Genomic DNA, 24,269 nt, shown 5'->3' with positions numbered 1-24,269 from the left:
TTCATCACCGAATGAGAGTAAAAGGTTTTCGCATAAAATGCAAAATCACAAAGGTCGTGCTACAAGGAATGAAACAAGAACAGACAAACAAAATTTCATGAAAAATAACAAGGTTTATTAGCAGTCAGTGCCAGGGACTGTGTGGATGTCTTCTCTGGTTCTCTTCTGGTTGCATGCCCTCCAAATGCACAAGGCTGTGTTGGAGTGGATGCATTGTTTCACAACCTTCTTTCTCTAGGCGTTCCAATTCGTTCTCTTCTCTAGTTCTGAGATCATAAGAAATGAACATCGTGTCTTTCACCCAAAACCAGAACACCTCTGCCAGTTGAAAGTCGAAAGAATAAGGAAAAACTGTGCCATGCTCATCTTCCAGGGCCTTCATCGAAGCTGATGGAATTAAGGTCTTCCTTTTGCCCCATTTCTGTTTTTTGTAATCTTCGAGCTCCAACACACAAAGATCCGCTCCCATTCTATCAACCAAAACAAGCTTACCCATGAAATTTAAAGGCCAAACCTTCTCCCAGCTTTCGTATAGACCACTTGGAATATTTGTGACAGTAAACTTCTCAGTTCCTAGATCAAGCGATATCACTTCTTCAACCATAACAGCGCCACGTGCAATTACACGAACACAGTGGACAGCATCACCCGTTGACACTACAGAAAACTTCTTTCTCTGTTTTTTAAGATAATCTCTTTTAGGCATTTTGAGGACTCTCCAGGAAGATAACTCATCACTTCCAACAGAAAGAACCTCGCAACATTCAGTGCCCCTTTCATCATCATATACTGACACAAATTTATAATTGCTTGTAGAAGGGACGTAAGAGAAGACAATACCACGGATACCCTCGTGTGGATCTGGTAACTCAAGAGCTTGTTTAGTGAATGGGTTGCGAATGCAATACTTCTTTGTGATGACATTCTTCAGAAGGTACAGGCCATCACAAGCATACACATACCTATAATACCTGCGCAGAACAATTTCTTCAGCTCTGTTAGTTTTAACATCAGGTTTATAATAGTAGACAAACTTTCTCACGGTTCTCTGAGCACGGCTCATATGCTTTTCCATGAAGTGGCGATCTTGTATCAAAGCATTCCAATGCTTGCATACAAGCATAAGTGTACCATGGCATTCTATTTCTACCCAGCTTAATATCTCGATGATAATTTCAGGTGGGAAGATTGAATCTGTGACAACAATATTAGTCGTAGTCGTCTTTCTCTTGCTATGTTTCAATGCCAAAGCTTTACGCCTAGAGGCAGAATTAATGTTGCCCATGTATATCAGATTTATCTGTTCTGCAAGATATATAGTATGTGATTTGATAAGCAAGATTAATTGATTAAACTGAGAAACCACTAGAAAAAGATAGAACACATTTTCTAAAGCCACAAATTATAACCTGCACAGATAGCCAGTGACGAGTCAAATTAGATGATGTTTGGAGTTAATATTAACACAACACTCAGCTAGAAAATGCAGATTGTTTCCACTCTTTGTTCGAACCACCACAACCTCTTGCTGGTTATCGAGAATTTGTAATAACAACTCAAATATTGTCATTAGAAATCAGTTGCATCTACCAAATCACGATTTTAATAATAATTTTAAAGAATGAGGAATTCTATTTGTACTCTGATTTGATTTGAATAAGAAGTTAAAAACACAAGCAGTAGACAACCAATATATACTAGTATAAACAATTATCCTATGGAAACTAATAGCTAGTAACAAGATTATAGATCAATGCAATAATAATACATACGGCTTAATTAGTTTAAGTTTCATGCAGCACTTACTGATCAAGTGAGAGATGTCAAGAGAAATCGTCTACCCGCACACTTCGTTTTCACAAGACAATATTAGCTTTCAAACTTGAGATTTCTCCCGTAACAGAGATAGCTTAATCGTGATATTTGTTCCGGTACTAAACTAGATTTACATTATTATATATACACCAATCTAAAATATAAGATATGCTGTTTGTAATTATCTTTTGACTCATCCGAATCATCTAAATAGCAGTGATAACTTATCCGAAAAATGTGATAACTAAGAGGCCTATATACATTATGTTCCAACTCATCTAAATGAAGATAAAATCCTAAAATAAAATATTTATAAATATCATTAATATTTGCTATTTTAAATTTTATTTATTACAATTTTTTTTGTTTTGAAGTTGAACTCTTGTAATATACAAAATACCTTTTTATTTTGATGTATTAAGAAATCATATATTATAGATTAAAGATATTATAAAATTTTCAACTGAACACTTAACTAATTTCTAAAAGAAATGCTCATAAATAGGTCTCTATGAGAGTTATTATATAAGTATATAACACAAAATAACATGATTTTATAATTATCTAAACATATTTTTTATTTCTATATTTTTATTAACATAAAACAGATTAGGAGTTCTTTTTCCCCCACAAAATCTGGGCATAGCTATCAAATCTGCAAAATAGGTCGGCATCCTAAGGTTGCTTGTTCGTTTTTTTATGGGTCCGAGGTACAAATCGTGAAGGACAATTTAGCTATGAGCTAGCAAAAGAGAGCTTTACGACTGCCAAGGATATCTGTCGTACTCTGTATTCTTTACACACGATCAACTAGTAATCGAGCAAAAATAATGAAGCATAGCATTATAACAGAAAAACATGTGGAGATTGATACAGGGAAAAAACTTCTCGACCGTTGCTGTGAAGATCACCGTTGACAGACTTTATTTGAATACGTAATATCATATAAAGAAAAGATTTCTGGGAATATAAAGTTACTGGCATATCTTTACTGGCATATTTTTACCGCATGTAAAAGCCTGTCCAGGACACATAAAAATCAACCAAAACCGAGTAAATGTTATATGTTTGCATATCCTGGACCTATATGTACTGGTCTGGAAATTTTATTTTGGTCCTTAGTTGCAGTCTCTCAATTCTCCAACACCAAAGCTTTAAAGGATCAAGATAATATGAAAGAAATCTGATGGCCCGTAATTACCAGATATACCTGTTCTGCAAGATACAATCAACAGAATTTATTAGTCACGTTGAGGACACAGTAAAGATATATACCATCATATACTCTTTAATCAATACAATTTCTAAAAGGCAGCAGGAAAAAAAACACTTTTTTCCACCAAATCTGATTTAACCTAGTGTAATGCTAACAAACCAGATATAAAATGTTCTTGTGTATTACCAAGAAGCTGCATCCAGCATATAGATTTAGGAAAACGCTGCAAATTATAATCTTATAATACATTAAAATTTGATATGCCAACTTGTAATACAATTAATTTACGCATATAGTTAAGAGCAAACCAAAACTTGTAACCAAAATCAGAAAGCAGAATGATAAGATTACAAGTTGACAATATGGTTATTATGAGGAAAAAAACAGAGGCCGTGGATCTTATGCTTTAAATTACAAAGTCAGTGCTAGTACCTATAAAGAGAAACCAGATACATTAAAAATATCATATATAGATCAATACCTCTGAGGTGGAGTCATGAGTTGCCGAGCCACCGGTGTGGGCATCTTCTATTCTGGTTGCATCCCTTTCAAGCGTACAAGGCTATGTACATAAGCATGCTCAAAACAAATATATTTAGTTTTAATATCATAAGAAATGTACTTCTTCGCATCTTTCACCCAGAACCACAATGTGTCAGATTCATCAACAGTATAAGGAAAAATTGTGCCATGCTCATCTTCGAGTGTCTTCATCAATTCCAATGGAACTAAAGGTTCCTTTTTGCCCCATTTCTGTTTTTTGTAATTTTCTAGCACCAATACACAAAGTTCACTTCCTATTATATCAAGTAAAGCTAGTTTACCCTTGAAATTTATAGTCCAAACCTTTTTCCAGTTTTTGTACTGACCTTTTGGCAAATTTGTGACAGTAAACTTCTCAGTTCCTAAATCAAGAGATACTACTTCTTCAACCATGTCATCATCGCTCCCAAAAACACGAACACAGTGAACAACATCGTTAGTTGGAATTATTGAAAATCTCTTTCTCTTTTTCTCAAGATAGCCTGTAGATGGCATTTTAAGAAGTCTCCATGACAACTCATCATTTCCAACAGACAAATCACAACACTGAATGTTGTTTGCTTCAGCATATATTGAGACAGCCTTATAGTTAAGTGTAAGAGGAACGTACACGAACATTATAACATAGCTACCACTGGGTGGATCAGGTAATTCAAGGAATTGTTTGGTGTCAGGGTTGCGAATGCAATACTTCTTTGTGGATGTATTCTCCTCAAGTTTCAGGCCATCACAAGAATAGACAACATTATAACCCTCTCTGGCCTTGGATTCAGTATAGTCATAATTCCTGTTCATTTGATTTTCTATGAAATGCCGATCTTGGATCGAAGCATACCATTCCCTGCATACAACCATAGGTGAGCCAAAGAACTTCAATGGCAACCAGCTCAATATCTCCATAATCAATTCAGGTGGGAACACTGAATTAGTGACAACAATATTAGTCTTCTTTCTCTTCACACGTTGATTTCTTTTGTGTGTTACTCCGGCAATTTCAGTGTTCCCCTTGTCAGCCGCAAGTTTTCTCTTTGCAGAAGTGCCAATTTTTATGGCATTGCCAATCTTATTCTTTCCAGTCGCCACAGTCTTCTTTCCATCGTTCTTTTTATTAACTTGCATAGAAATCTTCCTCTTGGTCTTTTCATCCACTTTGACAGCCAACTCTGCTCTGGCCTTCAGAGTTCGCGGCCTTAAAACCATACTACTTCCGGTTGTGTGAATGTTTTTCTTCGGCTCAGGACTTTGAATACTAAGGGGAGTCTCTTTAAAATTCTTGTTTATACCTTTCACTCTTCTCACCATTTTTTCAGCGGTTTGTGAGTTATTCTCATATGCCTGACCCCTTCTCTTCCTAGAGATCTCACATTTTCCAGAATCAGCAATCCGTATCACTCCTCTACCTATCGTCTTCTTTCCCTTAGCTTTTCCTTCTATTTTTTCCTCCCCAGCAGCTGGTATTCGTGGCCTTAGAACCATTGTACCTTTCTTCCCAGCAGCTGGTGTTCGTGGCCTTAGAACCATAGTACTTTTGGTTGCAACAGATTCACTTTGTTTCTTCTTAGCCATGATCAACATGAAAGATGAACAATTGAAAAATGTTCTGCAACATTATGCATGCAATAGTCAAGGAACTTGTAAACATTTGTACTATTGCATAACTTAACAAAAAACCAAAAACAATTATATTCATATCAATACCAATGTTAGAGAAACACAATCCATGGACATAACTTAATCAAAAGTAATTCGTACGTTGAACAAAAAATCTTGATTCATGAATTAAAGTACTGTTTACTACAGGAATGGACAACCTAAAAGAACAAAATTTGGATACGGAACTTATAGTTTTAAATTTACTTTTTCAACAATGACAATCTTGATCAACAGGAATCAAACATTATTAAGAAACTGATTACCCGATCGAGAAGCTGTTTTTTTGGTTTTTGATCGAGAAAACGCTGCTTGATACACTCCAGAAGACGAACAGATGCTAAACGCTAAAGCATATTATATTCATAAAGACGGGGAGTCCTGTGGTAAACCTAGTTCTATAGAGACCCTAACGCATACGTCTCGAGTGAACTTGGTAAATTCATTAATGAGATATTTTAATAAATTAGTCATTTATATATCTTTCGAAAACTCTTTTACACGTGTGAAATTTTCCTAATATCATTAAGTGTTTGTGTTGCAGAACTATAATTGGAAAGTATGAGCTACCCAAAAAACTTTAGCAAAACAATGCTAGAGAATCTCCAAACTAATAAATAAACGCTATTATAAATAAAAACTATAAGAAAGTTTATTATCATATTCAATTGATATGTTTTATCCATAATAATTTAAAATAATAATATATTATTTAAACAAAAATCATTCAATATATCTAATACCATTTGTTGAGCAAATTTTACATATTTAATATATTATATTATTTTAGTCAATTATTTTTTAACTTTCGACAAACATACTAAGGAAAATGTTTCATTATATGAGATAATTTTGTAAATATTGCCCGCAAGAGTTGGTTAAGCTAGTTAAAAGAGGGGACTTGCATTCTCTTGATTACAGGTTCGACTTCCGAAGGTAGCAAAATTTGTGATTATATCTTCTGGATCATTTAATGTAACAAAAAAAATTGTAAATATTCTATAATTTTTAGTTACGATGTTTACTCTAAATTATTGTTTGTTGACACGTGAGAATTCTAATTATATGCGAACTCACGCGTATATATACACATATACACCTATATATACAAATTGATTATACACAGATAGCGAAGAAGAAAGTAATCATGACTCTCAGAATGTCTGAGGGCGATTGTATTGGAAAAGAGAACACACAATTCAAAAAATAAACACAAATTGTTATAAAAAAGGGCATAAATTATATAATATTAAATGAATTTTTTATCCCAATATATTAACTAATTGCAAAGGGTACCGTAGATTATCAAAAAAAAAATTATCAAAACTTCAACGCTCGTTATTTATTCTAAGTTTTTGAGATTAGAACTTGCAGATGATGAATATAAGTCTCTAAATTTCTTCATGAGTCATCGATGACCATGATAAAAGACGTACGACTCGTGATAAAAGACCTAATATATATAAGCATATTACAAATTTCAAATCAAATAAATAAGTGATGTAATATCAAAATTTTAAGTGATCATCTTCTATATGATAAAATCAACAAATTATCTAAACATGTTTTTTGATACATCGAAAATCTTGAATTTATATAATAATTTTTATTTTCTCAATTCATTTTTGTCATGCAGATAAATAATTTGAACAGAAAGACAAAAATCATAAAACACGGGCTAAAATTAAACTCAAAATACTTTGAATTCACATATATTACTAACACTAATAGTCTGAATTCCCGTATCATTATCACTAATTCATTTGTCGTTGGTTTGTTATGTGACTTCAAAATTATTTGTAACAAAATTAGCTTTGCTAAAAATCATGAATTGCGTCCTTTTCCATTCCAATTTAACCTTAAAATAATGAAAATGTAACTTCAAAAAATTGTCATTGTTCACCCGATCAATATGATAAATCTAATCGCGTCTTTATATAAAAATATCCAATTTTTTTCACTTATGATTCTAATAATTTTTAATTCTATATTAATATCCGATTGATCCCATGCAAGATGCCTTTCCGATTCTATTTTTAAAAAACTGACTAATCACTATAAATTATCATACTATAATAAACGAAACTATATCAAATATTTTTAATCTAACTTTTTTTTTTTTGAAAGAAATTTTTAATCTAACTTGATTAATTTCTGATTAAGTACCTTCGGTGATTAATATAAAACCAGCGAAGATAATTGATATTAACAGCACGTCAAAACGGCACCGTACGAACTCTGTCTGGTGGCGGTGCTGAGAGAGAGAATTCATTCGAAATAGATTCGTTAGAACATATGTACTCGTGACTGGTTCGCTTTATTATTTCCCCTTGTTCTTCTTCTTATTCGATTGTATATAATACATACACATATACATACAGATCAGTTACGCACAAATGGCGAAGAAGAAAGCAACAATGACTCTCAAAGATTTTCACGGCGGCTCTATTCCTTCTGATCTCCCCCTCCCCTCTGCTCCTGGCATGTAAGTATATCAACATATACATACATTTATATATATGTTTTGTGTGTTTGATTGATTTTTTGCGTAATTGATTTCATTAATATTCACTTTATGTGATTAATTAGTGTATGTAGATGTGTTGGGTGTGATCGATGTGAATTTGTGTTTGTTTGTGTGTGATTAGGATTGTGAGGCAGTCCGATCGGGTCGGGTTGGATAGGCCGAATGCGTGGGGGAAGGTGATGGGGAGGGGTGATTATAGATTGAGGCCGGGGTCTGCGGGTTCAGTTAGGGGGTTTAATGATAAGGGCAGTTTTTTGAGTGGTGGTAGTCACATTGGGAGGAATTTTGATGAGGATGAGCGGACTCCGTTGGATGGGGTTTCGGGTCCTCGGAGGACGGTTAGTGATGAGAGTATTCGGGGTGGTTTGGTTGGTGGAGTGGATAGTGGGCTGGAGTTTGTAAGGGAGAGTAGGCCGATTACGAATCCTGGGTTGAGTGGGTGTTGGGCTGAGGAAGAAGTGAGTAGGGTGGGGGGTAATCCGTGGACGGTGAGGAGGGAAGTTGTGGGGAAGGATCTGGGTGTGGGTTCTTGGTCGGCTATGGATGTAGCTACGAAGTTAGCACATGCTAGTGCGCTTGAGAAGGTGTCGTCGGGAAGGTGGCAGTCTAAGCTGTTGTCGGAGGGTAATCGGGTTGATATCGAGGTTATTAAGCATCCTGAGACGCAGACTGAGACACAGTATAAAGGGTATGGTATGTTAGATGGGCATGTGTTTGATAACGTGGATGTGCTAGGTGGGAGAAACTCGCATGAAGCAGTTTTGGTGAGACAGATAGAAAAGAGTTTGATTGTTGATGATTGGATCAATGCTGGGGGCAGGACTTTGCCGGTCTATGAGAGGGCAGTGTCACCTATTTACACAGATGTACAGGAGAACCGGATTTATGATGAGGGGCATCAACCATCTTGGGTTGTTGGAAATTTTGTTAGAGCAGAATTGCAACAAACAGTGCACCCAGAATTTTTATCTGAGAGGCCTAAAATGAATCTACTTCCGAACTCTAGACCTTCAGAAACAGTGGAGGCTCCTCCGACTAACTATAAGCAGGTATAACTAGAGACACAAGTCTTTATCTGTCTCAGTTTTGTCTTTTTGTATGCTCACTTAATCCTTTCTCACTCTCTGTGCAGTCTAGTCAAAAGCCTAGAGACCCTGGTGCTCAGTCTCATGTTAATGAAGCATATGAAAGGGTTAATACCCTCAAGTCAGACCCTGATAGTGTTAGGGGGGTACAAGATCGTCCAAAACTCAACTTGAAGCCCCGTATGCAGCCTCTGGATCAATTCGAAAGAAACATTGAAACAAAAAGGTTTGTAAACTATTCTTATAACCCATGTCAATATATCTTAGCCAGTTTCAATAATTTAGACGATGACTAATAGCAACATGAGACTGAGGCCAGTATATGTATGTTCTGTTTTGATTCCAATTCTGGAGTAAAAAACTTCTTCTTTTTTGTCAGAAAGGAAAGATATTTTATACTGATGAACTAAAATCTTTTCTATAGTTCTCGCTCCATTGGATGAACTAAAATCTTTTCTATAGTTTTCGCTCCATTGTAGAGTAACGAGTAACATCTGTGTACTTGATGTCTCATTAAAATTGTATAAGTATATGACTTTACTCTAGTTATGTGGAAAGAACAATTATCTTTTCAGAAGTGTGGCCCATAGTTGTCTAGGTGTCGCCTAGGCGACAAAAAATTGGCTAGGCGTCCCACCCGCCTTAGTTTCCACGGCATCGGCTATGCCTAGTGTTTAGTTTGTCTAATTTACGCCCAATTTCGTTTTTACCCAGCCCAATATATTTTTGACCTGGTCCAACCATAAATTAGTTATAAAGAATATTGTTGTGTTGCCAACAATAAAACTGTCAAAAGTAAAACAGTCTACAATGTTGTGAAGAGGAAAGAATCATCTCGTGCCAATGATATCATTCGAAAGTATTTTATCAGGTTATTCTATTATTGGTTTTTTCTTTTAATCTCTACAAACCCCACATACATATATGTATAGTATAGACATGTTTTGTATTTTGTGTGCAATATTTTAGTAGTATAACTACACTTTTTCTGTTTAGTTTAACATTAAAATATATGCATATTAAAAATTACACCGTATATAGTTAAATGTATAAACCACCTAATGGCTGCCTAGGCAGGTGCCTAACCGCCTAGTTGGTTAGGCAGTGGACTAGCGCCTAGCATCACCTTTATGTGTTAACAAATATGGTGGGCCCTGTTAGTTCTGTTTAGCTTTATTGCTAAATGATTGGTATCCGGATTAGTCATCTCTTTGCGATGCTAATTTTGTCGTGCAAATTTGGCATGTGATCTCATGAGTAGATTTTTTTCCAGGTAACGTTACTTTGCGTTTGCACTTCGACAATATATTAATAGTACTTCATATTTGAAATTGTATGACTTTTTTATCTAAAATTCTAAGAAGCTGGTTCCTGGTGGCAATAAGCCATGTCAAAATTACTTATGATAAATATATGCATGCTTTAGATCTAAAAAGGGGAATGAGCAATTCCCAATAGTAATATCAAGCTTTTCTCGTGCGACAGTTTTAAGACCAAGAAGTATATGAGGTGCATGTATCACACAGCTGACAAATTGGTAGATTTTTGTCACTTGGTTGATTTTTTTCATCCTTGTTAGAAATTAAAGCCAAATGAGCATTGGGCCCATATGATACCTATACCCAGATTTTCTATCCCGCTAGCATGCCAATTATACTATTGTTTTGCCCTTCCCTTTAATAGTTTCTCATCATGTTGCAGGAACACATTGTTTGGTGGCGCTCGTCCGAGAGAACTGGTAAGTGGTCGATCCTGCAGTGGCAGGTGTACGTATTTGATGAGTAATTGAATTATTATAAAACTATGATCTTTACCAGCAATATCTCTCTCTTATTTCTGCTCAAGTAATTGATTAATTGTTATTTTTATTAAAAGGAACATAATTATTATAAAAAATAATTAGACAGAGAAGAGACGCGAGGATTGGTTTTGAAGTAGTTGAGCTGAACTATACTAGTTTTAAATTTTTTCCAATCATGTTTCAAGTTTCCTGATTGACTTGTTGAGGCGCTGATTCTTCTTGCAGGTTTTGAAAGAGAGAGGCATTTATGATGTTGATTCTAATAATTATGATCAGGTTCCTCCTTTAAATAGGTATGGTTAGTTCAAGTCCAGTACTAGCTTGGTAGCATACTTAATTTTAAACATTTTCTAGTTCAAGTCCAACTCTGTGGTTCTAGGCTTTGATATGTTGGTTGACAAAATGTTTTATGTATATTGTTTCTTTTAGTGGAAAGCGAGATGTGCCCAGAGGTGAGATATTGCCGGTTCGTTACAATGGGAAAGCTGAAAATACCCCTCTTGATTACAAGAATGGAAAGAATATTGATAGGCGAGTTCTTCGTGGCGATGTTGAGAAGTCAGATATGCAAAGGAAGAATTGGCGTAGTGAGAATCAAAGAAGTAGCAGGGACCTTGAGAAAAACAAGCCACCACAGGAGAGGGCACCATCACCAGAAACCTGGCGGAAGCCTGTTGAGCAGCCGTCGTCACCTACTGGACTACGTTATGGGAAAGCAGCTTCGGCAGTTGAGCTAGCCCAAGCCTTCTCGAGATCAGTCTCTGATCCAAAGACAGCTGATCGGTTGTCTGGACAGAGAGGCATTCCTGGCCGTGGCCAAATTCCCTTTTCTCGACTCACTGGTCCCCAGTCAAGGCCTCAGATTAATGGTTACTAGCATTAGTGTAATGAGACGACTGTTGTTATGATTGTGATCCAATCAATGACACTTGCTGGGAATGATGTTCATGTGGTTCGGGTTTTACTTACCCATGCCATATTCCCTTGCCGCCTCGAGATTGGGAAGCATGAAAAGATATATTAGTTTTTAAAGCAAAAGTATTTCTGTTGGCAATGACTATAGAAGTATCTCTGTTTTTTCAGAGAAGCAAAATTGATATTGCTCATCAGATTCTTTTAGAATTTACCTGGATGAAAATTTGGTTTAGGATTTCATGAAGTTGCTATTGTAATATAGTAGTGAGCATTCGGTTAACCGAAACTGAAAATTTTCTCGTTAATCGGAACCGAAATAAGTAGAAAAGCTACCAAAAACTGAACCGAATTTTTAAAAACTGAACCGAATTTTTTTTTCCCAATTTGTAACCGAAATCAAATTATTATTTCAGCTATTACTGAAAACCGAAATTAATAGCCGAAATTTAAATACCGCTGATATCTTCTGCAGATGATAGTTGATAAGAATAATACAAATTCAAAGTTATATGCATTCTTATAGAACTAATAATTCACTTATCCAAAACTAAGCAAATACTGACGGTATAAATTGTCTACTGGTAGTAATATTAGCAAAGTGAAAACACAAGTTCGAGCTCTCATGCATTGCTTTGTCCACCGGTAGACGGTAGTAATCTTGTCCAAAATTAAGCAAAATACTAGTGGTAGAAATTGTCTAGTGGCTCTCATGCATTGCTTTGTCTTTTAATAGTAATCTTAGCATAGTGAATTGCAAATGAAACTACTGAAGAGTGTTTGCAAGTGAAGCCGGTGGATTAACACTTTATTCTATAATACATAAACTAGTAACCACTATAAAAGGTAAGACATTGGGGCCGTTTGAGTTAGCTTAAAAAAAGTGACTTCTTACTTATGGTAAAGAAGTGGAGTAAAAGTGAGAAGTAAATAAGTTAATAAAGTGTTTGGAAAAGAAGCAGAAGCTGAGAGAGAAGCTAGTATTCTCAGCTTCTTAAAAGTGCTTCTACTTCTTTACACAAACGGGTCAAGAGAAGCAAAGCCAGAAACAGCTTCTGCTTCTCTCAACCAAACATGCCCATTATCTATCAATAACTGATAGTATATATTATTAATACTAATAATATAATATTAGATATTAAAAATTCGGTTAATCGTTATTTTTCGGTTACCGCGGTTAAATTGAATTTCAAAATTTCTGCTATCAAAAACCGAACCAGAATATATAATTTGGTTGATCGAAAAAAAATTCGATTATTCGGTACGATTTTTGGTTAACCTAACAAAATGCTCGTGCAAGTGATATCTCTATGCTATTATTGATTTACTAGTGCGGTGTGGTTGCTCGTTTGTGGGCTCCTTCACTTTTCTGACCACCCTGAACCAAATTTTTCATAACTAACCACCTAATTTTTCGAATGACCACCCTAAATCAGGGTTCTCAGACGGACACTACTAGCCATTTTCGTTCGACCCTCACACAGGCGGACAGAATAGGGACAGTTTCTCAAATTGATTCCAAGAGTTGACAACATGCATTTGTTTTGTCCGACCTTCACATGGGCGGACAAAATTGAGAATAATTGGTAACAGGGGTGTACACGGGTTGTCCAAGCCGTTTAAACCGATCCAAACCGGCCCCATTTTCGGCCGAACCAAACCGAAAATTTTAAACCATTCTTTAATTGGATTGAATCGACTCCAACCCGATTTTAATGGGTTGGGAATGGTTTTAGATTTTATTTGGCCAACCCAACCCAACCCGAGGGTATTTTAATAAGAATACATTATATATATAATATATATACCTAACAAAATTGTATATATGTAAAATATAACTACCCAATTGAAATTATTACATTAATGTGATAAAACTGAATTATAACATTAGTATATTTCCTCGAGTTTCTTTTAAAATATCTTTCTTGCACCTTTGTCATTCGTCTGCTTGCCTTTTGAGAGTTCAATAGTGAAGCTACTATCTTTTAAAAGTTCGTGCTTGTTTTAATGCTCTATAATTTGTAGGTTGTGTAGCAATTTTAAAACTGCAAAATATATGATTTAATAGTTAGTATCCCGTCAAACCGAACCAACCCAACCCAACCCAACCCGAATTATGACAAATTGGGTTAGATTATAAATTAATTTTAATGGGTTGGGTTCGAAAAGTAGCAAACCGAATTTAATAAGTTGGGTCAATAAAAAACCTAAACCGGACCAACCCGGCCCGCGTACACCCCTAATTGGTACCCACCTCTTTTCTTCTCAAAAACATCTTTTAACAAACTCTTATAACTTTGTATGAAAATAATATTATATTAAAATAGTACTCCCTCCGTCCCAGCCAATTCTTTACGTTTGGTTTGGGCACGGAGATTAAGAAATATGTATAAAGTAGTGGGAAAGAGAAAGAAAAGTGGGTGAAGTGGTGGAGCCCATTAATTTTTAATGTATAAAAGAGAGTTAGTGGAGTAAAAGTAGTGTGAAAAGGGAAGAAAAGTTGGGAAGGGGTGGGACCCATTTACTATTTTTGGTAAGTTTTGAAATGTAAAGAATTGGATGGGACATCCCAAACAGGAAACTGTAAAGAATCTGCTGGGACGGAGGGAGTATTATATAATATTAAATAATATTATAATATCAAAATTTATTATAATATTATTATTTTGATGTATTATATTATAATATAATATCATTTGATATATTACATTATATTATTTGAAATAATATAATATTATTTGATATATTATTATATTATATTATATTCTATTATATCATAATAAAATATTATATTATATTAGATTTGTAAGTTTTTAATTTAAGGTAGTCAGTAATGTGAGGGAGCCCTCGCTTGCGTGTTGGGAAAAAATTCGACTATTGTCTATTGGCATTGGGCAAACGTTACTGCGAAAATGTGTCATCTTTTTAGGGGCTGTTCGAAACGGAAATAATATTTTTGTCAGGTCATTCAGGACCTGGAAAACTGGTGGACTTGACTGACACAGCGACTTGACTGTTTGCATTTGCTTTTTAGAAATATCACACCTTTCTGGGTTATGAATTCCTTTCGTCATTATTCCGTGTTTCTCGTTTCATTGGGGTTTATAACGGGGAAGAGGGATTTTTTATAAATATAGTATCATTATTGTTTTAATTTTTTGTTGTTGGTGAAACTTTTATATTTAAATATTTTTATATGAAATATTGAAAATAAAGAATGAAATATATTTAGTATATTTAAATTATGTGACACAGTGGGGTATAAATATATGTGATAAAATAATTTTTGAAGTTTTTATATCGATTATACGAAGATAATTAGAATAGTATAAAAATAGCTAGAGACTTTTCCAAGGCCATGCGGCAATATCTGACACGACTCGAAATCTGATCCGAACCCGACCCAACCTATAACCTAATTTATCGACACAAAACTTGAAAGTGACCTGATTGACCCGAAATAAAATTTCATTTCTAATAATTTCAAGTTTTAGTTTTATTCAATTTTAAGTGAATTTAACTTGACCCGAAATCGTCCTAATTACTGACATGAACACGACTTGTTATCCAAAATTGTCGCCCTTAAATTCTCAGATTTTAGAGCCTTTTAGTAACTTCAATGGGCACGTTACTAGAATTTTTAATTAATAATTATAAATTTTATAAAAAAAATCATATATGATTATAACATACATAATTATTTATAACGTTATAAAATTATAAATTACATAAAATATGAGTCCGTCAATCGCCCCTTACTCTTTTATTACAGCTTAACCCAAGTCGGCGAGTCAGGTCAACGCAGTCCCATCATATTGTTCAGATTTTTTAGCTCAAGCCTGCCTGCCAGCCTTATTCGTTCAACGAGTGTAAAATGTCCACATTTGAAATGGGTTCAACCTGCTAATCTGATCCCTTCTGCTTGTAAGATTTAAGAACAATTGTGCACCAAAAGTACTTTGCGTAAAGGTACTATGCATGATGTAGAGGATGATATATGATATTATGATGTAATGATATACGATTATACGAAGGTAGTGGTGTATGTTTTTGACTTTTTAACAGGTAAAGCTTGTTAAAATTATTTTTTTTAAAGCAAGCTCATTAAAATTATTATTTTAAGTCTTTTAAATAAAATATATCATTAATATTATGATATAAATTTAGAAAAAAGATTTTAAATTGAATTAGAAATATGTGTCATAAAGTTGGAGAGAATAATTTGCATGCTTGTATATCACACGAGGAAAGCACCGTAAGTTTTAAAAAACACACACACATATTTAGGTTTTATTAATAACTTTTAAATTATATTGAGTATAGTTTAATATTTTATTATTATGCATTTAATTTCGCGCGCTTGTATTTTTTATTTTGATTACATATATATTACAAAATATAATAATATTATTTGAAAGCGTTGTTTATTTCCATTTCTATAATTAAAAATTAGATATAAGTGGTGTTTGTTTGCGAGAAGTAGAAATTCTTATAATTTCTATTTTTCTTGATTGTGTAAAAAAATAAAACTGACAATGCTTACTTCTTTCTTTTTAGTTAATATTGCATCAGTTTATTTTAGACTAATGCGGTTGACATGGTATGTGGTACAGAGGTAGTGGTATGTCGTGAGTGTGTCAAACTTATTATTATTATTAAATTAATTGAATAAGATTTGATCCTACTAATTATAAAAAGTAACTCATTATTGTTATTTATAAAATTAAATTATAATACTATAATTGAATAAGTATAAATATGAAAGTCAAATAATAATATAATTAGTTTCTTATATCCAATGAAAACATAGATATAAATAGAAAGTACCATTTTATAATAGGCATGTTTTTGAAATAAAAATAACAACAAATGAAGTAAAAAAATAATTGTCATATATTTTAAAATCTATTTTTATTTAAGTAAAAATACAAGTATATCATTAATTATATATGTATATATAATAATATATTCACAAATAGTATAATAAACTTTGAAAATTATCGAATAATTAAATTAATATGTTAAAAATTATGTGTCCATGGATCTAGACCAGTTATATTCCAACAATAATTAGACCAAATGTAATGACTAAATTCGTTCTCTTCTTCTAGTCATGTGCATGTTTTTTTAAGTAAGAATCGAAATAAAAAAACTAATTTTGGTCATATTTTAATAAAATATATTTATAATTAGAATAATAAATACAAGTATATAATCAGTATTAAATATATAATAGAAGAATTACAAATTATATTGAATCATCAAGAAAGATTGTGCTAAAATTATTTTGTACTTTGCGCGAGAACAGCAAAGTATCTTAATCTAATGGTGCACACAGATCATTTGTAATACAGGTAGAATCACAAAGTGGGATAACAGAGACGCAAACAATCTTTGATTCATAATAGACAAATAGTATAACAACAGCAACTAGCAAGTGCATTAGAAGCTTTATTTTTGACACTCTTATTTATTTGGTTGCTGGCTCATAATATCTTGCTTTATTTCAGTCAATATCGATGGGGTCGATAAACAGCGAAAACAAGGCCTCTTCATCTTCAACACCAAAGCCATCATTTCCAGCATTATAGACACAATGGGATGTTCTGACCAGATTTAGAATAATTTCAACGAATTGCCAAGATAAAGGATAGTCCTTAGAGTATCGGCACTGGATTAGTTTTGCCCATTTCTTCTTCATCAATTCTTTCATGTATTTTCGGGCTACTTGTTCCGAGACACCTGTGTCGGACATGTAACACTGTATTGATTTCGGAACATCTCCTCTGGCCAACTCATCCTACACACATGCAGATAATTACAAATTATTAACATGATAAAAAATAGACAGAGGGTTTTTTAAAAAAAAAAAAACAAAATTCCATACCGATGAAGTTCCATAATCATCAGCAAGTCGAAAAATCTCAGATGCTAAGCGTACAATATCTGGGATCTTCTCTATAAATTCAATGGACTCTTTTTTTATAGGATTGGATGTGCAGATGTAGCTTTGAAGTGCTATAACAGGGCCTGAAATAGTTGTGGATGCATTGTTCAAGTACTCCTCTAGTGAAGGCTTGTATCCACTGTGGTACCATTGCGCCTCTACTAAGTAGTGTTTCAACAGATTAATGGCCTACAACATAAACAAAACGTGAAATTAGAACGCGATAACATGTCATGTTGAATTGTTTAGCAGAGCTTGAAAATCGCGAAATAGCCATATTTTAGCACAGCACTCAGCATGCGTGTGACCACGCTGAGTGCTTTAGTACAACACGAAAAATGAGATTGCACAGGAGATTACTGTTCTTCTCAGCGGAGCCAGCACGTCCACGTTCTGCTCTTTGAGAATGTCGAAAGCCATCTCATTAATAAAGTTGTAAAGCGACAGGAAGCATATCTTCATGTAGTCCGGAAGCTCACTCATCGCAGTTATATCCCATCTGAAGTTTTCCAAGTAATCAGTGCATATATAGTTGTATTAGAAGAAAAAACACAAGGAAAAGCACAAACCTTTCAATGACTTTAGTAAAGAGTTCAAGTTCATCCACTGTGCCATAGACATCATAAACATCATCTATTACCGAAATAATCTGAATTGCTTTAGTTATCTGTAATCTGCAATAACCATGTTGAGGTTCACTAGTGATCCCCACACCCCATAAAAAGGATGCCGCCAATCGATCTCTTGCAAACTCAAGTTTATCCCCCGGGCTTGTTTTATTCCACCACCTACATATACAAAAGTTACACCATAATTATGTATATATGTTAATCATGTTCCAAAGCACAATAATCTTGGCCAAAAAAAAAAAAAGCACAATAATAGAAACAAAACTAATGAATACGTAGAAACAGAATATAATAAGGATAATGAAACAAGATGAGTCTGCATGTTTATGTACCTTGACAGATCTTTGAGTTCTTCTTGGTTTAAAGCTTGCAAGATGTTGAAGTCTAGCTTTGCAAATTTTAGGACCTCTGGGATCATATCACCACTTCTTTCGTATATATCCATGTACCACCTAGCTTCGAATCTTGGAATTCTCCACTGAAGTGGAAGTTCCAAAGCGTGTTTCACTCGCATGCTTAGATCAACATCATCAATGCTGTTGACGCGCTCCTTAAGGATTTCACTTGCAAAGCAACAAGCGTCCTCCATCAGTGACTCTCCTTCAATAGAGTAGTACGAGGCTTCGTATAAACTCAATATACCCTTGACATCCTCATCAAGAGATTCTTTGAATCTCTCATTTTCTGTGAACCCCTTGAAATCCTCTGCACAAATTATAAGTATAATAGAAGGCACACAGTTTTTAGCATATATAGCATAGTTCTGATATTGTAAGAGGAGCCTAGCTATGTACATATATTATTACCCTGAGAAACATCGTATCCATGTTCTCTGAGAAGTCTGAATCTAAGAGCAGTTGCATGCAAGTTCCTTTCCCATTTGTCATTGTTAGTATCATCACTATGTATCTTCTTCAAGGCACGTTCTATTTCGTCGAAGAAATGGTAAGCCACTCCAAGCCTTTGCAAGTGATCAATAAACTCAAGTTGATCCAAAGGCTCAACCACATTCTTAAACATGAACCTCACTACTTCCTTCAATTCAGAAGCTGGTTCCTTCGATCCTTCTCCCTTTTTAGATTTCAAATAGTTTTCATTAGTACTGTGCATGAACCATAATACATACTAGATAATCATATTAGAAAATCAAAAACTCACCGTGTAATCGCTTTTTAAAGACTGCAAAAATTTGTTGTCCCACATGCAAGGCTGGTAGTTTCCTGATCGCCTAATAATAGGCTCTGGTGTAACAGAAATTCCCATGGAGGATCTGATGAGTACAGACTTGCAGGCAGTAACAGATTTAGTTATACCAGGAGTGAGCCTCGGAAGGGTGGATTGAGAACCAATAGTTAGGGGAGAAATGTGGACTATAGTACTGGCAGCCATAGTTAGAGAGACAGTAAGATTTATGTGCTTTACTTGAAATTGGGAACTTAGTATTGCATTTTTATAGGCAGACAAGATATACGGCCAACTTTAAAAATTCAAATTTGGTGTAATATTATTGTCCCAAACCATTCTCACTATGGATTAAAATTCAAATTTTGAATGTAAATAGTCCTTATCTAAATTTGAATCACCATTCAAAAATTTTTAATACTTAAATATTTTTACTTTTTATTATTATTATTTGATAATTTTGTTAATATTTGTTAAAAGAAAATTAAATAAAATTAAAATATAATTAAAATAATGATTATTTTAAACTAAAATTTAAAAATATATAAAATTTTAGAATACATGAAAATTAAAAAAATGAAACAAAATAATACAACATAGATAATTCAACGATAATATATTACAACTTTAAATAATAATTGAATTATCAACTTAGTCGTCGATAATTTATTGTTATGCACCGTTTTACTTTTCCGAGTTATTTTATAACATTTTATATTTGTGTAGTTGTTAATGATGTTATCATTATAATTAATAATGAAATTAGTTTAAAAATCAAAATATATGAATATAATAATGATAAATGTATTTGAATTTATATCTTGATCACAGGAATAAAATTTGATACCTATCTCAAATTTGGATAATTTGATGATCCAAGATTGGAATTGTCCTAAAGGCCAAAACTAAAAAAAAATGACATATTGCTAATATTTTTTTTACCAGGTATATCTTTTTATCAGATCAACCAAGACAATATTCAAACATATTAGTATTTTATCAAGATATTTAACAACATGATTGGTGCAATTTTCAAATAAAAATCAGAAACATGTGTTCCTAAAAACAATACCCCTCTGTCCCGGTCAATTGTATATGTTTTTTTTTTCATTACTTGACACGCTTTTCAGTCAATTGTATATGTTTTTTTTTTCATTACTTGACACGCTTTTTAAGCCTCTTGTAAGTTGTAAACATAGTTCCATAACTTATTTTTAAAATTTTATTTTTTTGTATAAAAATATAAATGTTATATTTTTATAAAAAAAAGAAAATTTTAAAAATAATTTACGAACTATATTATATTGAAATATTAAAATCCGTGCCGCACCTTCGTCCTCCACTGTATACTATTGACCGGGACGGAGGGAGTAATGTTTATACATTTTTACAATTTTTGTTTACTTCTTCATAAAAAAGAATCTCTAAAATTTGGTTGGGCTTGTCCCATAAATACACTGCTGGGTACACTGAAGTAGGTTACACACTTACACTTGGATAGCAGGCTGCCAGGCACAGGAGCAGAACGAATCAGGTCGCTGTCCTCAAGATTGGTGTGCTAAGCACCTCGGATCTTTGTCAACTGAAATATGATTATCAAATTATTCAAATTATTACGTAATATTATATTCTCTACTTTTTTCTTGACAATGCAAGAAGACTTCATTTACTTGAATGTAATACAGCCGGCACAAACCCCAACTGTCGATACAACTAGGTGGTGAAAAAATAATATGTTAAAAACAATTAGATGATTTGTTTACTGATCGTTTAACACATAGAATTTAAAAATTCTTAAAGCTAAAAATGAAATTAAAGACGTCCCAAGCTATCTAAATTGCACCAAAATATCTGGAAACAGTAAAATCGCAATTGATCATATCACATAAAAACTATTGTTAGCCCAATGTTCAGAAACACCAATCGCATAAATCGAGATTGGAGAAGTGGCACAGCTATCTACAATTCTACATGCCGGACACCAGCTATAGACCTGCCTTCAGCTATGTACATGCCGGATAACAGCTATAGACATGCCGAAATTGTAAACCCGTGAATGATGAACAATTTTTGATTGTGAAAGGTGAGCTCTTGCAATAATCACCACCGTCCCAGATTCGATACAGTTTTTGTAGATTACCAAAAATATCAACAAACTCGCTTTCAACAGATCCACACAAAATAAACCTAATCACGACTAAAAAGAGATAAATAATGAAAGGGTTGGAGGTTTCCACCGCAAAACACCAAGCCCCTCGATTTATTCGACAAACCCTAATGGAAGAGGAAGAGAGGAGGGAGGCGGCTGGGAGTGATAACTTATATAAAACCTCTTCTAAATATGTGGATAATATTATATTCTCTACTTGAGTGACGTACGTACCCACATGAATATCATAATATGCCTCTACTCCGCTACAAATCTTACTAAATTAAAGAATTTAAATTAAATTTAAGGCTTCTCTACATCACATCAAGATACAGTACGCGTAGAAAATTACAGTGAACTTGGATTAAAAAAAACTAATTTATTGATAGAAAAATTCAAATAAAAACGGATGGATTTTGTGGAATATGTGTGGTAGGGTGCAAATTTATTGCATGTGTGAATTGCCATTAGATTAATAGCTAGGATTGGTTTGTGGTTTTTAATTTATTATATATATTATTAAATAGTAAGTATCAGTTTTTTGTTTCAAAAATAATATCAATTTTAAACAAATATATAAGACACGTTTGGCAAATCAAATAAATTTTTTTTAGCACTTTAAATTGCTTCTTCTTCTTGCAAACTATTTTGAAAATTAAGCAGAAGTGTTTTGTTTTAGTTTATTGAAGCCGGATGTCAGAAATTCTAGTTTTTTTGGATTTTTTAGTGCTTCACATTTTATTATCAAATTTTTAAATTTTTAATGTGTAATAAATTTTATTTATTAATACAGTTTCTTGAATTTTATAATTTGATCTTTTTTTATAAGTTTAAATTAACAAACACTCAATTAATCTATAAATTAAATTATATAAACATATTTAATAACTTATAAATCAAATTCACTTATCACTTATAATTCATTTTTTTATTTTAATTAATAAATCACTCTTTTCAGATTAAATCAAATGGCCCCATAGTAATGGTGAGAGGAGACAAATCCTAAATAAATTCAATATTAGTTAACGTCTAAATACGGAATTTGAAAATGGAGGACAAATTATGAGATATGCATGAAATTTTTGCCTATACACAGCAAAACTTGTAATCCTATATATGAGGCCACAGTCGAATTATTAACATTATTCGAAACAAAACAGGTTTTTCAAATAACATTTGAATTTTGTTGCAGGTCGAAATGCTCTTTCCTTAAGCGCGTGTTTATATTTTTTTCCGAAATTATTGATATCATCTAGAACAATAACTTGTACTGTGTTGCAGATTTAAATAATTTTTTTTTGAGAGATACAGATTTAAATACTCTTTCCTCATTTGCGGGCTAATGTTTTTCCTCGAAATTATTGACATCATTTGAAACAAGAGATTTCTCAAATAAATTTTATATTTTATTGCACGTTTAAAATGCTCTTTTCTCAAGCAGGGATTCATATTTTTCTCCGAAGTTATTGACATCACTTTAAACCAGAGAGATTTTCCTAGTAATTTATATATTTTATCACAAATTTAAATGACTTTTCCTCAATCACGGGCTTATATTTTACTTTACTCCAGAATCACGATTCTCCTTTTACACATGTTTTTCGTTTCTTTATCTTATTGGAGTACACAAGATTGAATTCCGTAAATATAATATAAAATCATGTGTATCCTAAATTGATGTTCTAAATTAAAATTTAAGATATTTGAAACAAATAAATGGTTCAATGCTCTCTAAAAACACTATGACATTTTATGATTTCAACAAATGTTTTATTTTCGAGACACCACCATCCATGCTCTAAACTATTTTTATCAATAAAATTTAGTTTTCTTCAATTTCAACACATCCCTCTCCATTTTCTTTTACATTTCCCTCCAACAATAATTCAAATATATCATTATTTTAATAATAAGACATGTTGTTGTAGTTGATGCATTGGATAATGTCCTAAATCACTAGGACATTATTTTTTATTATATTTATAAAGGATGTTGGACTTTAAGCCCATACTCTCTCTGTCTTATTCAATTGTATATGTTATTTTTTGACATGTTTTTTAAGACGTTTCTAAAGTATAGTTTTAAAATTCATTTTAAAATTATTTATTTTGTACTCTGTTTTAAAAGTCGGTGATTAATCACGATTAATCACCGATTAATCCATGTTCCATAACTCGCCGAACTGATTAAATCTCCGATTAATCACTGATTAATCCGATTAATCCCCGATCAATTCAATATCACCGATTAATCCATGTTCCGTGAATTCACCGATTAAGTCCGATAATTACCGTTTTTTACAACACTCATTCTGCATCAATATTTGATGTTTAGATTTTTATTAAAAAATTAAATTTCAGAAAAATATTATAAAATTATATTTTATAGAAAATCGAAATGCGTATATATAATTATATATAACTCACCTGGGAGAAAATTTAACGATACATGACCATACTTTTGACCTTGCATGCCTCACCAGTCACCACACATTATTATTCAAAATTCTGGAATTTTAGATCAAAACTTATATAATATAATATATACAATATACTATATAAAATTTTCTTTAAAAAATATACTATATAAAATTATAGTCGGTATGATTTAACTCGATATTCATCTTTATTTAAATTTTTTAGATTTAATTTAATGTTGAAAGCCAAATCAAATCATTTAGGCGATATTATTAGATTGATTAACCATCACTACAACAAAAACGGCTATTTTTGACTGGTTAATTAGTCGAATTTAGTGCCGGTCGAAAACAACTCTCCAGATTTTCCCCCATGCACTTGATCGAAAATAACATC

The 24,269-nt window shown here is 33.0% G+C and overlaps 3 protein-coding genes across 4 annotated transcripts; 1 reads left to right on the top strand and 2 right to left on the bottom strand.

Annotated features, from left to right (window-relative positions):
* Window positions 1–14: 14 nt before the first annotated feature.
* On the bottom strand, window positions 15–2,027 carry LOC108208501 (F-box/kelch-repeat protein At3g04660). Of its 2 annotated transcripts, none has more exons than XM_017379032.2 (2): window positions 1,807–2,027; window positions 15–1,305 (listed from the first exon to the last, which is right to left on the bottom strand). In XM_017379032.2, exon 2 carries the CDS (start codon window positions 1,283–1,285, stop codon window positions 125–127), a length of 1,161 nt encoding a protein of 386 aa, XP_017234521.1. In that variant the 5' UTR covers window positions 1,286–1,305; window positions 1,807–2,027; the 3' UTR covers window positions 15–124. The 2 variants fall into 2 exon arrangements, with proteins under 2 accessions (XP_017234521.1, XP_017234523.1); XM_017379034.2 differs by having other exon boundaries at window positions 15–1,300.
* A 5,420-nt stretch (window positions 2,028–7,447) lies between these two features.
* Window positions 7,448–11,790, top strand: LOC108205788 (uncharacterized). Its single transcript, XM_017375860.2, has 6 exons — window positions 7,448–7,709; window positions 7,873–8,800; window positions 8,884–9,062; window positions 10,538–10,574; window positions 10,863–10,930; window positions 11,067–11,790. The coding sequence occupies exons 1-6, from the start codon at window positions 7,621–7,623 to the stop codon at window positions 11,512–11,514; spliced, it is 1,749 nt and encodes a 582-aa protein (XP_017231349.1). The 5' UTR covers window positions 7,448–7,620; the 3' UTR covers window positions 11,515–11,790.
* A 4,991-nt stretch (window positions 11,791–16,781) lies between these two features.
* LOC108206819 ((R)-limonene synthase 1, chloroplastic-like) lies at window positions 16,782–19,547 on the bottom strand. Its single transcript, XM_017377236.2, has 7 exons — window positions 19,284–19,547; window positions 18,932–19,196; window positions 18,458–18,830; window positions 18,066–18,284; window positions 17,857–17,995; window positions 17,437–17,685; window positions 16,782–17,349 (listed from the first exon to the last, which is right to left on the bottom strand). Exons 1-7 carry the CDS (start codon window positions 19,512–19,514, stop codon window positions 17,056–17,058), a joined length of 1,770 nt encoding a protein of 589 aa, XP_017232725.1. The 5' UTR covers window positions 19,515–19,547; the 3' UTR covers window positions 16,782–17,055.
* Window positions 19,548–24,269: the final 4,722 nt, after the last annotated feature.

Source organism: Daucus carota, chromosome 2 (genome assembly GCF_001625215.2).
Source record: "Daucus carota subsp. sativus chromosome 2, DH1 v3.0, whole genome shotgun sequence".
NCBI classification, from domain to species: Eukaryota; Viridiplantae; Streptophyta; class Magnoliopsida; order Apiales; family Apiaceae; genus Daucus; species Daucus carota.
Note: the sequence above shows the minus strand (reverse complement) of the source record. Positions and strands in the feature narration are given on the sequence as shown.

Excerpts from the sequence above, each read along its gene's own strand:
- LOC108205788 (XM_017375860.2), top strand. The coding sequence starts at position 7,621 with ATGGCGAAGAAGAAAGCAACAATGACTCTCAAAGATTTTCACGGCGGC. Across the intron at positions 8,801-8,883 it reads CTCCGACTAACTATAAGCAG|TCTAGTCAAAAGCCTAGAGA; the intron begins GTATAACTAGAG and ends CTCTCTGTGCAG. Across the intron at positions 10,575-10,862 it reads GCGCTCGTCCGAGAGAACTG|GTTTTGAAAGAGAGAGGCAT; the intron begins GTAAGTGGTCGA and ends TTCTTCTTGCAG.
- LOC108206819 (XM_017377236.2), bottom strand. The coding sequence starts at position 19,514 with ATGGCTGCCAGTACTATAGTCCACATTTCTCCCCTAACTATTGGTTCT. Across the intron at positions 17,686-17,856 it reads TGGCTCCGCTGAGAAGAACA|GCCATTAATCTGTTGAAACA; the intron begins GTAATCTCCTGT and ends TTTATGTTGTAG. Across the intron at positions 17,350-17,436 it reads ATGATTATGGAACTTCATCG|GATGAGTTGGCCAGAGGAGA; the intron begins GTATGGAATTTT and ends GCATGTGTGTAG.
- LOC108208501 (XM_017379032.2), bottom strand. The coding sequence starts at position 1,285 with ATGGGCAACATTAATTCTGCCTCTAGGCGTAAAGCTTTGGCATTGAAA.